The sequence below is a fragment of the Typopeltis vanoorti genome, chromosome 11 (assembly GCF_054136105.1).
Source record: "Typopeltis vanoorti isolate ZY-2024b chromosome 11, IOZ_Tvanoo_1.0, whole genome shotgun sequence".
NCBI lineage: Eukaryota > Metazoa > Arthropoda > Arachnida > Uropygi > Thelyphonidae > Typopeltis > Typopeltis vanoorti.
This window is the reverse complement of record NC_143559.1, coordinates 21,806,262-21,821,627: the sequence shown is the minus strand read 5'-3', so window position 1 is coordinate 21,821,627 and position 15,366 is coordinate 21,806,262. Positions and strand designations below refer to the sequence as shown.

Sequence of the window (15,366 nt, the reverse complement as noted above, 5' to 3'; positions counted from 1 at the left end):
CTGCCTATAAGAAAACATTTTGATATAATAAATTTAGTTTAATCCTTTATCCAAGTGTAAGCAAACAAAGTTTGCGCCTGAAGTATCATCAGGACTGAGGCAACTCGTGCTAAAGGTGGACCAAGCTCTCATCACTCCTTGTCTTAGTATCTCCCATAATGCAAAGCACATCTCCTTGCAGACATGTATAATACTATGCATTAAGGGAAGGGCCACTACCCAGACCGGTTTCGACCCTTATTGAGGTCTCGTCAATGGGAGCCAGACCCAGAAGTGGTGATACTAAGGTAGAAGCAATGGAGAAATCATATTTATCTGTACGAGTTGCCAAAAGGTGTACCACTTTATTATCAAATTACTCTGGATTTAGAGAAAGATGTTGGAAGTTTTTTTTCCACTTGGTTAGATTATAATAAATTTAGTTTAATCCTTTATCCAAGTGTAAGTAAAGAAAGTTTGTGCCTGAAATATCTTCAGGACTGAAGCAACTCGTGGTAATGGTGGGCCAAGCTCTCATCACTCCTTGTCTTACTATCTCCCATAATGCAAAGCACATCTCCTTGCAGACACGTATAATGCTATGCATTAACTGAAGGGCCACTATCCAGACCGGTTTCGACCTTTATTGAGGTCTCATCAGTGGGAGCCAGACCCAGAGGTGGTGGAAGTAATGGAGAAGTCATAGATAAAACCCAATATATAATTAGTAGCATAGCCAAGTGAAAAAACTTCCATAAACTTATCTCTAACCCAGAGAATTTTAATAATGGGGTGTGACACCCTTTGGCAACTCGTATAGGTAAATATGATTTCTCCATTACTTCCACCTTAGTATCACCACCTATGGGTCTGGCTCCTACTGATGAGACCTCACTAAAGGTCGAAACCGGTCTGGATAGTGGCCCTTCCCTTAATGCATAGCATTATACATGTCTGCAATGAGATGCGCTTTGCATTATGGGAGATACTAAAACATGGAGTGATGAGAGCTTGGTCCACTTTACCACGAGTTGCCTCAGTCCTGAAGATACTTCAGACACAAACTTTGTTTGCTTACACTTGGATAATGGATTAAACTAAATTTATTATAGTCTAACCAAGTGGGGAAAAAACTTCCAACATCTTTCTCTAAATCCAGAGTAATTTGATAATAAAGTGGTACACCTTTTGGCAACTCGTACAGATAAATATGACTTCTCCATTGCTTCTACCTTAGTATCACCACTTCTGGGTCTGGCTCCCATTGACGAGACCTCAATAAGGGTCGAAACCGGTCTGGGTAGTGGCCCTTCCCTTATAATGCATAGCATTATACATGTCTGCAAGGAGACGTGCTTTGCATTATGGGAGATACTAAGACAAGGAGTGATGAGAGCTTGGTCCACCTTTAGCACGAGTTGCCTCAGTCCTGAAGAAACTTCAGGCCCAACCTTTGTTTGCTTACACTTGGATAAAGGATTCAACTATATTTATTATAGTCTAACCAAGTGGGAAAAAACGTCCAACATCTTTCTCTAAATCAGACATTTTGATAATTTGCAAGCAAATTAAATGCTTTCTAAGTTTCTTTTCGAAACGATTTCATCTACTACAGAATCATAATTTAATTCTGGAAAGCAGACTTTTTATTTTTATTACTGCTAAAGACCTTTTTGAGGCTTTCATAGCATCGCATCATGCAGACCATCTGATACAGTGGTTCCCAAATTTTTTTCAACTCTGAAATCGGGACATTTTTAAAAATTGTATCGTCATCTTCTTTTTTACGGCGCCGCACTTTTTAGCCTTACTTCACTTTTCATCCGTCCTTTTAATAACTTCCTCTTGCAAAAGTATTTTTCGAGAAGTATTCTGAATAATAAATGATTAAAAAATGGTTTCATTTGAAATAGTTTCCTCGTCATTTGTTGACGGATTATAATGTAGTTATATTCTAAAATTACTAGTAGGAAATAAATTGCTGAGAAAACGTGTTTTGCCAAAGAAACTTAAAGATTTCAAGGACATGTTCGTAATCAGATAACCACAGTTAAAGCTATCATATATTTCCCACTCAGAAACAAAGCCGTTTCTGGCCACGGTAATTAACTCTCGTCTACGTATCAAGGCTAAACAATTGCATAATGGTGAGAATTATGATGTGTAGTTTCATCGCTGCAATGTAATATTACATCACGATTTCTGCATCCCAATATCATCTTCAGATTCTCGATAATTAGTTCAAAGTGAAACTAGATATAATGCAATTCTTTGGATAACATACTGTACGTTACACTTGATTAAGAGAGTTGATTAAGGCATTACCTTAGATTTAAAATAATCATATCGTGTATCAAGAAATGCATTCTGTTTTCTGTACACACACAGTGTACACCAGTGGTTTCACAATCAGGGTGCTGCGAGATTTTTTCTAAATATCGAATATAGATATACCAGAACATCTAGTAAACAATAATATAGTGCAAAAGATAAAATGTCAATTTATGCCACTGAATATACTTGGTACCACCTCGCTATATTTGTTTGTTTCTTTCCCCATGTTTTTACTGTTATTTTCCCTGGAGGGATGTTGTTTTGACGTCAAACGCTAAAAAGAGAGTTACTTGGTGGGGGGGGGGAAGCGTCGGGTGCTGTAAAACCTTTGGAAAGGTCACTAAGGTTCTGGGGATCAAAAATGGTTGAGAGCAACTAATCTACACCAAATATCGACTAGCTCCGAAATTCACTGAAAAATAGCCTCTGTGATTAGAATCGAACCTATTAGTAGTCTGTTTTCTGCAGATATATGTATCATGAAGGTTATTTATGAGAGCTTTAGGGAATACTAACTTCCATTTGCGATGGGTGTAGTTTGTTACTGAAACATATTTGGTGAAAGAAGGGTTAGGCATATAGAGGTTTGATAGATTTCAGAGGTGAACAGTTTGGGGAAGGGAGTTAGTATCGGAAGATGGGATTCTAATGAAAGCACTCTTGCGGTATGAATTATCACATAGGAAATGGAGAGAAGTCAGGAGGATCACGTGTTATTTGTTGTCTTATAGTGAGGATACTTTTCAGAAAAAATAAATCAGGCTGATATGAATTCTGTACTAAGTAATTTCGATTACATTTGAAGAATGACTTAAATGCGTATGTTTACAAAAAAGAGGGAAGACGTCTTTTTTTGATTTTGGCTTCGGAGTAGTTCTAGAGCGCAGCTCCGATATAGAACTCCATCGAAGCTTATCTGACATTCATTCCGTATATGATTTTCTACTAGACAGGGATTTCCCCTGAGTTTGACAGAGCACATCTTTGGTTAAGTCATTTAGCATTTTTATGGGGAAAAGATGAGAGAAAATCAGCATTTAGACATATCTTTAGGATGTTACGTTAGATTTGTTTGATGTATGATACTCAACTTTTTTACTGTTTCGGAATGCGTTCAGATGTTTTGGATGTTTGGCTGGAGTTCAGGATTATGGATGCTTCGATTATGCTAAGGAGGAAATAGGGATTTGTGTGAGGAGAACAGCCTCGTTGAGAGTCATGGGATATATCTGAAAAAGCTAAGCAATTTTAGTTACAAAACATTTTGCTTTTTTTTTAACCTATGGAGATAAGTTTTTCAAGGTCCACACATACTGTAAGGGTCACCCAAGAGAAAAGAGAATCCTATTATAGTTCCTATTTTTTTTTTTTTTAATCCACCTCAGGTTTCCCATAAACAGGGTGTTGATACACCTGGCATTGAAGATAACTGAAAATAACTTGGCTTCTGATTATCAGCTCTGATTTACTATCTCTGATTGCTGTCATCGCGAACTATCCTCAAAGTTATTACTGATTTATTGAACTGAAGAGGTGTGTGTATACAACCGCTTTTGTGTACAGTAACCAAAAGAGCTATTTAAACATTACGATAAATTTTATTCCATTTTTGTAATTTCGGTTTTCCCAATTTCCGTAATTATAGATACAAGTGTTATCCACACTACCACATTTTCAAAGAATAAGAATTACTCTCCATGATTTAAAAGCATTTCGAACTTAAACAAAATTAATATTTCGAATATTGATTCATGGGTTGTCAAGTTAGCACCACTGTGGTACTTGTTTCCTACCTGAACATTTTCCAACAGTTCCTATTTTAAAAATTGGCTAATAAATAGAATATATTAGTTAGTTGATTGTGATTTATTTGTTAGAAGATAAATAGAAAATTCCATCATGCTTACACAGTTTGCTCAATAATGCAGTATACACAGACTCATCGTACCATGTAGAAATTGATTTGCTTATTAACTTCCGTAATGTTCGGGGATTATTATTATTTTTTTTTTGTCATTGCATTTCAATTAATGAATTAATTGAATAAACTAACTAGAAGTTGCTTAAATTATTTTATGGCTTCTAAACAGAAGAATGAAATCAATTTTCAGAGACAAATCATACTGAATTCCAGAAATATCCCACTAAACCTATCAGTTTAGTGTTAGTGTTAATAAAAGTTATCGTAAATATCTGTTCTAAGAAAGTGGTTAAGTGGGCATTAATGTGGGAAATATTTTTTTTTTTTTGAATCGTTGTATAACAATGTTTCCAAGTACCTTTTTGAAAAACTACGACTGAATAAGATTTCTCCACTTACCTTCCTCTCCAGCACTTGTAACCGACGGGAATGCAATGGGTTTAGCCAAGCGGATTAAGCATTTGCTTGTAACATAATCTTTGGACACGTTGGCATTTTGATTGGCATCACGTTGCTAGAGGGCAGATGTTAGATTTTTAAATTACTGTATTCTCAAGTCTCTTTGAACAAAGTAATCCGAATATTGGCATCCAAAGTTTAAGACAGATTAAATTTCAGAAGTGATTTTTTTCTAATGATATCTAGAGGAATAATGTTACGAAAGGAGTACTCGTGATTTACTGTAAGTTCTAGTGCTTCAAGTATTAAGTATTTGTTTCTACTGTGTTGCAGTTTAACCCACGCTAGCCATCGTTACATGTATTAGCATCTGGTTATGAATAAAAAGAGCAAAAAAAAAAACTTTAGTACTTCACTTGATCAGGTCTGTAAAATATCCGTTATTGTCTATGCAATTAAGAAAACTTAAAATTGCTTAGAAAATCCACAGAGACGCAAGGTTTCGATAGTATGTGATAAATATAATCGTCGATACAAATATATAAACAAAAAAAACGTGGCATGTTATCACACTGATAAAGGACGACATTTGATGTCTTGTTCAAGTGTCCTAAACTTTAGTATCGCGTTTTTATTGATTAACTGCAATATGGCAAATAAAAGGAAATATTACTTTAAAGGGTATTGTAGTGAGGCGACAGGACAAAGTAATTGATCTGAGTGCCCACTTTGAAGGGTTTATCATCCAAATACGGATATTGCTGTGACGGAATCTGATGTAAGAATACAGGGTGATGAATTCGAAGTACTTTAGAATATTGTAGAATCAATGCGAATATTGTTGTTTTAGGATTAGATGGGACATCAGCGCATGCTTTACGTCAATGTGCAAAGGAGTTGACATTGCCTCAACTACATTAGCTTAAGTCTCAGTTCTGGTAAAGTCCATAAGAAGTGGAAGAAAGGTAGAAGGTTTCAAGACTGTGGTTGCAAATTATGGACGAATCATTATTTTTGGAGTGGTACTAAAAGTACTGGAAAAATTGGTCAAATATCAAAGACAATTCAGAAAGGGTAGATAACAATATAATATTCTGTGGAGAGTATCATATTGTGCCTTAGTAGTTTCATAAATGAACTTTTTCTAGTATAATCTAATTTAATTCCAACAAGACCACACGATGCATTTATCGAAAATTGGATTAGAAAATGGTTTCTACTTGTTTGGTGAGGCTAATACACGTAATTCTTCTAATGCACGTATCTCTTGTAATTCTTCATTGGTGAAAACAGTGCACCTGTACACATCGAAATTTGCCAGTACCCAACAACAAAAGTTCACTCTCAAGTCAGTCTGCCTCTTTAAGATATTGTAGCTCTTGTAGTGGGTAAGAATAAAACACTTTTTTACTTACCCCCCCCTCCCAAGTAGTTTGGATATTTATCAACTATTTGTTCCAGGTCTGCTAGTATACTGCTCGAAGCATGTTATTCTGAGCTGGGTGATTAGCGTGGCACTCAAATACTACACCAGACTAAATTTCCTGCAGATGTCAATTATAAAGCCATAAAAACTCATTCGGTTAACTCACAGTACGGTTGAAAAATGGCTTTCAGTATTCTTCAACAGTTCTCGCGTTGCTACAGTAATTGTGAAGTGAATGTCAGTGTGCACCTGACATAAAAAGCTAGTAGGCATGATTCCATGAAATCACACAATTAAACATGATCAATGCCACAACACAAATAGCTTGTTTAGAAGATCAAAGAACTTTTAAAGAAACCATATAGCTAGACCACGATACGCGCACAGCTAGGGGCGCTGCAGTTACTAGTGACCGAATCTCCCTACCGTCCAGGGTTACAGACAGAAGAACAAAGATTGGCAGGCTTTGAAAACAAATGTTTGAGAAAAATAAATAAAATGCATTAGCTGAAACGGAAACCAATTGGAAAATTAGAGAAGAATTTAATAACAAGACTCAAAGAAAAACCGTTGCAATGGTATGCCATGTGCACAAAAGATTTCCTCAAATTCTCCAAAGCGGAAGAGTAGAAGAAAGATACCGCCAGGAAGACTAAGGAAATAGAAAACATCAGGCGTATAAATTGCTTTTGAGTGTTACAGAAATTTACATATTTAGTTGCAGAGAGTGAACTGAAAGCTACTGTTCATGGTAGCCTCGACCCGTTTTAAGCGGATGGGAAGGATGATGATTTTAGGTTTGTAACACTGAATGCTTTAAAACACCGTTTTAGAATATTGTACTAGTGTTCTTTATGAAATGAATTCGTATTGAAAGTGATTTAATCGCACAAGCTTGTCTGCAAGGAGAGGTTTTAAAGAATGGATTAATAGAATGTAGTACAAGCATTAATAGCGATATGGAGAAAAACGAGGCACCTACAGCGTCTTGTTTTTCTCTATGTATTGTGAATTGCTGGTAGCAAGATTCTTCTCTGATTGAAAGTGTACTCTAAAGGTACAGTAGGAATAGTCCGATGGAAGAACGAAAGACAAATTACTATTATGTAACACCTCCAAATACAGAATTTCTCTAAGTGACTCATGTTTTAATTATTGCAGAATTTAACAAGAACTTTCGGATTCTTTAACGCAAGCTACCTGCTTTTTTTTTTTTTTTGATCACATCATAGTATATCAGGATAACATGGAAAGACAGCCATACGCTTACGATTATAATGTTGCGATTTATTTAGGTCTTTGTGCCTGTAGAACTGTTCTCAGTGTATGAGAATTAAGCACAAGAAACCAAATATTGTCATTCCTTGTTCACTCTTAAGATGAGGGGCGAGAAATCATATGGCGTGATGTTCTAGTAGATGTGGAGAATATTAATGTATTTTGCGTAGTTGGATGGTCAAGCAATGAGATTTTGTTTTCACAAAAAATTGCAAGTTGAACTGAGCCTGCAGGAACATTTTTTTCATAGTAAAATTTTCATTTTGCAGATGTGAAATTTTGTGATCTGTGACGCTTCAAAATGGTTGATGATTTGATGTTAGAGATGAATCATATTCGTGACTCATATTCCATTCCTAATATTTAAAGAGTGTCTGGAATTTCGTAAAATTTGATGTTATGTTCGTCCATTTCTAGAATTGCGAAACCACTCAAACTCATGCGCAGCTCATTACATCATTCTTAACTGGTATTTTTATGTGTCTCCCACCCATGTAATGTTGTTAATGTACAATGCATGAGTACCGTGGCCGGGCCAAGGATTTTCTCATTATAATTATGCATTTGTTTTATTCTTATTTTGTAAATCTTTTTTGCGTAATCCTGAGTCTCATACGGTAATTGTACTCTTTTTCCTCCCTGAAAGTCGATTTTCATTTGCAAAACAGAGCCAGAAGAACGAGCACACACACACACAGTTTAGACATTATGATAGCCTCCAGAATAGACTTCGGGGCTTTTGGCAGTCTCAAGCAGTTTTTTTTTTTTCCTTTCTTTTTAAATTTTTTCTTTCAAAATTTTAAACGTAATTAGAAATGAAGTAAACTTTTCTGCTAATATCCTTTTTATGTTAATATAATCGCATTTTCAAAATTACAATATTGAACATTTAAAAATGTATGTGCCCCTTGTAAATCTAGATTTTAAAAAATGTAAAAAAAAAATTCATTTTTGTATGTTGCGCGGGTACCTTGAAAAAAAAATCAAACTCGATCCGGTTTTTGGTAATTCGGAAACCCTGCTCTGTAGACTAACGAGTAACTTTTTCTAGCCGCTTCAAGTTTCTTCTAAGCGCACGGCGATCCCACATAGTGACGATATTCATTTCTCACTTAAAAAACACTAGGTAAGAAATGCTAAAAAAAAAAAAAAAGCCCTTGTTTAATAAGGCTTATTGAAATTGGGTTCGAAATCGTAGGATATTATTTCAGCTGCTCTTTGTGCATCGTTCGATGCTGTTGGCACACTCTCACTCAATGAGTCTTTGGACACCCTGGAGGTGTCAAATAATAATATAGGTGCAAGCGCTGTTTGTAGTTTTTATAGGAAGACCTTAAAGAATTCACCCTTTTATGAAATTATATTGCATAGTAAACTTTAGTTTTAAGTAAATAAATAAATCTTTTTAAACCCTTCCTATTGCTAATATGTAAGAGATCTACATATATCTGGCAATATAGGAGTCACTTTATGACTTACAAAAAAGCATTAAGGAAAATTGTTGTCATTTACTGGCGTTATAATTTTTAACAGCCTTGGTATGTCTTGTGAACATGTCAGCTTATCAACAGATTGCTTTAGTGTGAATTTACAAGTTGTTTGGTTAAATAAGAACTTGTGACTGATTGCCATTATTTACCTAAACTGCAATGCAAAAATGAATGAGAGCATGTTTTTACAGCATTTCGGACTGGAAATAATGCATTTTCTAAGATAATTTTCGAAACGGAAAGAATGATTTTCCTACTCTCTTTTTAGTGCGATCTCGTAAACGAAGAACAATGAAATTTACTGTAGACTAATAAGTCAGATGTTGAAAAGAGAAAAGACAGTGACTGAATAATGTAGTCTCAGGGGTGTAGTTGGGCCAGGGCGCACTAGGGCGACGCCCTGGTACATTTTTAAACTATCAAACTTTTTAAATTCATTATAATAAATTATAAGAATTATAATAATGAGACTTAGCTTTCAGTCAAAAAATAGCAGCTTGCCGCTCTTGTCATTTTTTTCAGAAAACAAGGCAATCTCTCTCTCTGCCATATGGCCGTCGCAATAATAATAATAATGGCGCACTTCGTGCTCTGGATTTTTGTTTCCAGAGCCCTGGCACTATTTCTTTTAGGACTACAGCCCAGTGTAGTCCGTAATTTTTGAGAAATGTGTTGAAAACGGAATTTATACATAGTTTTTTTTATTGAAATTCTATCCATGAAAGTCTGTAAACCTAGTACATTAATATCATGTACAGCCTGAAGGTTAGATAATCAGGAAACTTTGCTCCAGATACGAAACATGGAACTTTTTTTTTTTTTTCCTCCCAGCCATTTTGGGTTTCAGTAAGTAGGATTATGGTCTCGTGCACACTGGGAATGAATTTCATATGCCACCTATAGACATTCATATACATCCATGCCTGTCACCTTGCGGATTCAAATCCACAGCCTTTTATAGTAAAGTGGGTATACTATCAGCTTGTCCCTCGTTAAGAACAAACCCATCTGAATTGATGGGTTAGTTCTTAACATGGTTAAGAACTCTCATTTCGACTAGTGACATTACTGCAATTATACAGTGATTCTTTGATATTGTGAACTTAAATTTTTGAATCCTTTAGAAGGGAAAAAAAACGTTTCAGAAATGATAATTTTCCATTTAGGAAACGTCTCTGTTGGGTGCAGTCATCACACAATCATGTGATGACTGACTGCACCCAACAAATCCTCTTTAATTTATTATAATGATAGCTTATCAACAGATTGCTTTAGTGTGAATTTTCAAGTTGTTTGGTTAAATAAGAACTTGTGACTGACATTACTTACCTAAAACTGCAATGCAATAATGAATGAGACCATGTTTTTATACAGCATTTCGGACTGGAAATAATGCATTTTCTAAGATAATTTTCGAAACGAAAAGATTGATTTTCCTACTCTCTTTTTAGTGCGATCTCGTAAACGAAGAACAATGAAAGTTACTGCAGACTAATAAGTTAGATGTTGAAAAGAGAAAAGATAGTGGCAAACGTGACTGAATAATTTAGTCTGTAATTTACAGTTTTAATTTACAGATTAGTGCGTCATTTTTTCTCGATACCCAAATTCGATTAGTGCGCCTATATACATCTTAAAAATAAATGTTACATATTTAAAAAAATTTCTATCTAACATTTTTATGGCTAATTATTTTAAAAAATCACTCGCCAGAATGAAATAATTTAGTTACCAATTTAAAACATTTTACAAAGTTATTTTTAATGGCATACTACACTACTTCCATGTACACTATTCCAAATTTTTACTGCCAAAATTTATGTCGTCAGTAGTATGGGTGGCACTTCTGACAAGATCAAGATAAGACAAGATAAGATAAGGAAACGTGACGTGATTTGTTGTTCATATGATGACTTCATTGTGTGTGTGTGATGTCATGAGTTTTGAATGTTTGGAATTTTTATGGGTACCATCTGTGTGTGTGAAGTCACGTTGTTTGTTTTGTTCGCGTATGGAATTATGGGTGATGATTAGAGATAAGAATTCGTGTTGTGATTGGTGGGGCATTTTGAAAAGATCAAGATATGATAAGGAATCATGTCGTGGATGTGTATTGTTATCAGATGTAGATAAGTGACATAATTTGTTAGTTGTATGTAAATAAGTGACGTTATTGTTTTGAATGGAAAAGGAAGATATGTTAGTGGATAAAGATTCGTGTCGTGATTGGTGAGACACTTTTAACCAGATCAAGATAAGATAAGGAATCGTGACGTGGATGTGTGTTGTTATCAGATGAAGATAAGTGACATAATTTGTTAGTTGTAAATAAGTGACGTTATTGTTTTGAATGGAAAAGGAAGATATATAAGTGGATAAGGATTCGTGGCGGTGATTGGTGGCACTTTAAACCGAACAGGGGTAGGGTGAATGGGGGAAGCAACATCCATGTAGTGGATGTGTGTTGTTATGAGTTGTGGATAAGTAAATGGTTTGTGTATGGGTGATTGTTAGTGATAAGACAGTTTGGAATGTTTGGAATTTCGCTGCCCCCCTCTTCTGTGAGGGACATCATGTGGTGCATTTGGTTCATGTATAGCATTGTGGGTGTGTTTAGAGATAAGGAATCATGACTTTATGTCTTTGGAAATTTCTGGGGAACATATGTCTCTGTGACATAACGTAATGTTTTGGTTTGCCTATGGAATTGTGGGCGAAGTTTTTGAGATAAGATATCTTGGAAATTTCCCAGGGTGACACACACACACACACACACACACACACACACACACACACACACACACACACACACACATGCACGCACGCACGTTTTTCTTGTCAATAGATGAGTATGGGTATTATTAGTTTAGAGACTAGATGGTGGCAGTTTTCAGGCATTTCTGAATAATTTAATTATCTGCTGGTGTCCCCTCAAACACACTTTTTTTTTCTCATATTCATAACATCCAAATATTTTGATTTGTCTGCATTTAAGATCTTAAATTTCATTACTTTTCTAATTAATGTTATCTTTTTTACAAAATGTATGGCTAATGGTGTTTTTAGTTTAGTAAAGAGAAAAACCAAATGGCATTTAAAAAAAATAATTAATTAAAATAAATGAAAAGACTTAAATGGTTTCTAACAACTTTTGTGTGTAGTCTAGAAATTCTAATGATAATTTAAATTACTTACAGACTTTCCAGAATGACTCTTCTTAATGCAAATAGATATTCCAAAATTAGTGGAATTAAAACGTATATCCACAGCACAACACACACACACACAAGCTTGAAAGAACGAAATTTCTGCAAATAACCTGAAAAGCTATTCGACTTTTGTTCTCTTAGATTTTCTGTCTGTTTGGTAGTCTGTTAATTCCTTCGTATAGGGGGCATACTATGTTTATATTCCCACGGTGGTGAGTGTAAGCTCAAACTGTCTTTTCCTGACTATTATTCACCAGCAATCGGTAATTTTGCATCTCTCAACATGTATTTATTTATGTAGTTCTTTTTTTTTTCAAATGATTGGTTGTTTTTTCTATTTTTCTTTTAAAATTCAGTTAACTACATATTATAACCAGAATAACTGAGTAACATAAATAAATATCATTTATTTATGTTACTCAGTTATTCTTGTTGAAAACGCTAATGGATATTAGCGTTTTCTTGTTGCCACCACAAATAAATAAATAGTTATTTCTTATTATTTCAAATGAATATTTGCTCTGTAATATAGTTTGCTAATTTCTATTACACTACAACACACAAACTTTTTTTTTTTTTTTTTTTTAAACCAATCAATAAATAAATTGTCTGAATTTCTTCACTGTAAATTTTTCAAATGTGTTATCCTAAACTGTGTCATTACCATTCGCTATGCTGGTTGGTTGTATTTCCCCTATTTTACTTTTAAATTCAGTCCCTACATATTCTAACAGAATAACTGAGCAAAATTAATAAATAAATTGTATGTGAATTAACGCAACAACAGCACACATCTTTGTTCATTAAGTTACAAATGCATATTTTATAAATGCTCAAATATTAAATCACCTAATGCTAACAGTCGCACTTTAATTCCAAAGCTCTGAACTTACTTAGGTAACTGAAATTTTTTTTTCTTTCTTTAGCATTAGTAAGTTAAGTAACGAAAATGAGACAAACAAGGTTTTTTTGCATTCCTAACTAAACAAAAATTTAAGACATTAAACTTTGTTTTTTTTTGTCAACCATAAAAAAAAACAAAGAAAGAAAGAAAGGGAGAAAGAAAGAAAAATTGTAAAGAAAAATAAAATGTTTACCTTCAAATAAATATTTATGATCACAGCAAGCAAGAAATTCATCAGCTTTTCAAAGTTTTGAAATTCCTACCCATATTATTTTCATCATTTGGTATCATTTAAATGAAGAATGGGTCTGGCTATTAAGTTCGTTAATGTTTTGATTTTTCTCTTCCAATGACGAGTATTATTTGATATATGCATGTTGATTCACTTGTTATCTGCATGCTACAATACCTTTTTTATTTTCTACAACAAACTTTTTAAGAGTTTTAGTAACTTGATGGGTTAAAATATCTAATGTCTCTCTGTAAATAACCAAATTCTAACAGTCGTATTGTTAGAAGTTGGTACGACTGTTTCTTTCTAGTCTGGTGAAGGTATCTACAGATGTAGTAACAAAATTGTCACTTTTCAGTTCATTTGGACTTTATTCACAAAACTACAATTCCGTTATTTTCTTTGGTCTCTGTTTATAATTCCCCCAACACTAGAATGTATGGGTGGTAATGTTGCGAAATAAGTTTCTACTCTCATTCAAGTGACTTGATTTTATCTGCACACTATGATACCTTTTTTTCTACAGCAATCTTTTAAGAGTTTTAGTAATGTTGGGTTAAAATATCTAACATCTCTCTAAAATAACCAAATTCTAAGAGTCATACTTTAAGTACTTCTGTTTTTTCTAGTCTGTTGGAGGTATCTGCAGATATAATAACAAAATTGTCACTTTCCAGGTGAAATATTCTCCACTGAAATTCAGGCTATTAATTCAATACCCGATTCCTTTTGCTTCCAAGAGTTGAAACAATTTCTTGAAATATTTCAGGGCTTGCATGAACAAATAAGACTTTTAATTCACTGAGTCGATTTTCAAAAAAAAAAGATCTTACTTAAATTTGTATAACACATCAACGACACCCTTTTGTTCATTTTAATTTACATTTTATTTGAGTGAAATATTATTTACTATTGAATTTACTGAATCTAACATACAGAAAATAAATAAAGTGAAAAATACAATCTTATTTTTTGGCCCTTAATCTGCTTATTGTTAATTTTGCGCAGCTTCTTCCCATGGTTGCAGAATTTGCATCATGTGGTTTTCGACAATGTGACTCTCATCTGAAAGTTTCTTCATTTGTGATCATTGGGAATTTATTACTGTATTAAGGGTCACATTTTTATTTTTTTGAAACCAATACATATATTTTTGAGCATCATTAAAAGCACAGAAACGTTCGCTATGTTTCTGAAATCATTTAAAAGTACACGTTATGTTTTCTCATTTTGGGCATCCAATTTCATTTAAATCAAGAACAGGTCTCCCTATTAACCTTGTTAATGTTTTTGATTTTTCTCTTTCTTTGGCGAGCAGTATTTGATATTTGCATGTTGATTCTATCATTCGATTTCTTAGTTTGTCCAGAGATAGTGAACCAATTTCCCACTTCAGCTGATGGTTATATTTTATTAACCAAGAATTCTGTTTTTTAACTCTTTCAGGTAATTCGTTCCAACTACAAGGAGATTTTGTTAATGCATATCTTAAAATAATTCCATCAGAAATACAAATTTCTTTAGGAAATAAAATTGAAGTCTTATTCAAAAGAAATTGACAATCAATTATACCAATGATAACTGAAAATTCGTATTTTTCACCTGCTATCAATTTTTCATATTTGTTTTCCTTCATTCTTATATTTTTTCATATGGCACCACAAATAAATAGTTAATTATTATTAATTCATTGATTATTAGCTCTGATCTTTTATGTTAAATTTCTGTTACAGAATTCTAAACAATTGGAACTTTTCACAAAGAACCTTTCAAAGAATTTTGTGGCTCACCCATTATTTTTACATTACTGGACACAAAATATCAAAACACAATACAGTAACTGCAGTGGATGAACGATTATCTTATGTCCAAAGTCACTCAACTTCATTGTTTTTCCTTATAGTACTGTTTACCTTACCAATCCTATCCTGAATGTTTCTTCAAAAATGAACCTTTTGCGCAGATGACTCAACGACATGTTTTCGCATGCTGCTGGATATACTGTTGTTGTGTTTTTATCTTACTTTGTGTGGGGAAAGGTAAAATTTGTATTTGTGTTATCTGGTCAGTACAGACCTTTTTTCTATACCAAACTTTAAGAGTTTAAGTCATGTTTTTGGGTTAAATTATCTGCTGTCTCTCTGTAAAACCACCAAATTCTAACAGTTGGGATTTTCGATTATGTGAACAAAAT

The 15,366-nt window shown here is 33.9% G+C and overlaps 2 protein-coding genes across 2 annotated transcripts in view; one reads left to right on the top strand and one right to left on the bottom strand.

Moving 5' to 3' along the window:
- Positions 1–15,366, top strand: part of LOC150101361 (phospholipid-transporting ATPase ABCA3-like) — a 646,575-nt gene that overhangs the window by 17,874 nt on the left and 613,335 nt on the right. The gene's annotated exons all lie outside the window — the stretch shown is intronic.
- Positions 1–15,366, bottom strand: part of LOC150101362 (uncharacterized) — a 31,674-nt gene that overhangs the window by 9,713 nt on the left and 6,595 nt on the right. Inside the window, exon 2 of the mRNA XM_090400732.1 lies at positions 4,634–4,748. Within this exon, the coding sequence (XP_090256858.1) occupies positions 4,634–4,748 (115 nt within the window). The remainder of the gene's footprint in view (positions 1–4,633; positions 4,749–15,366) is intronic.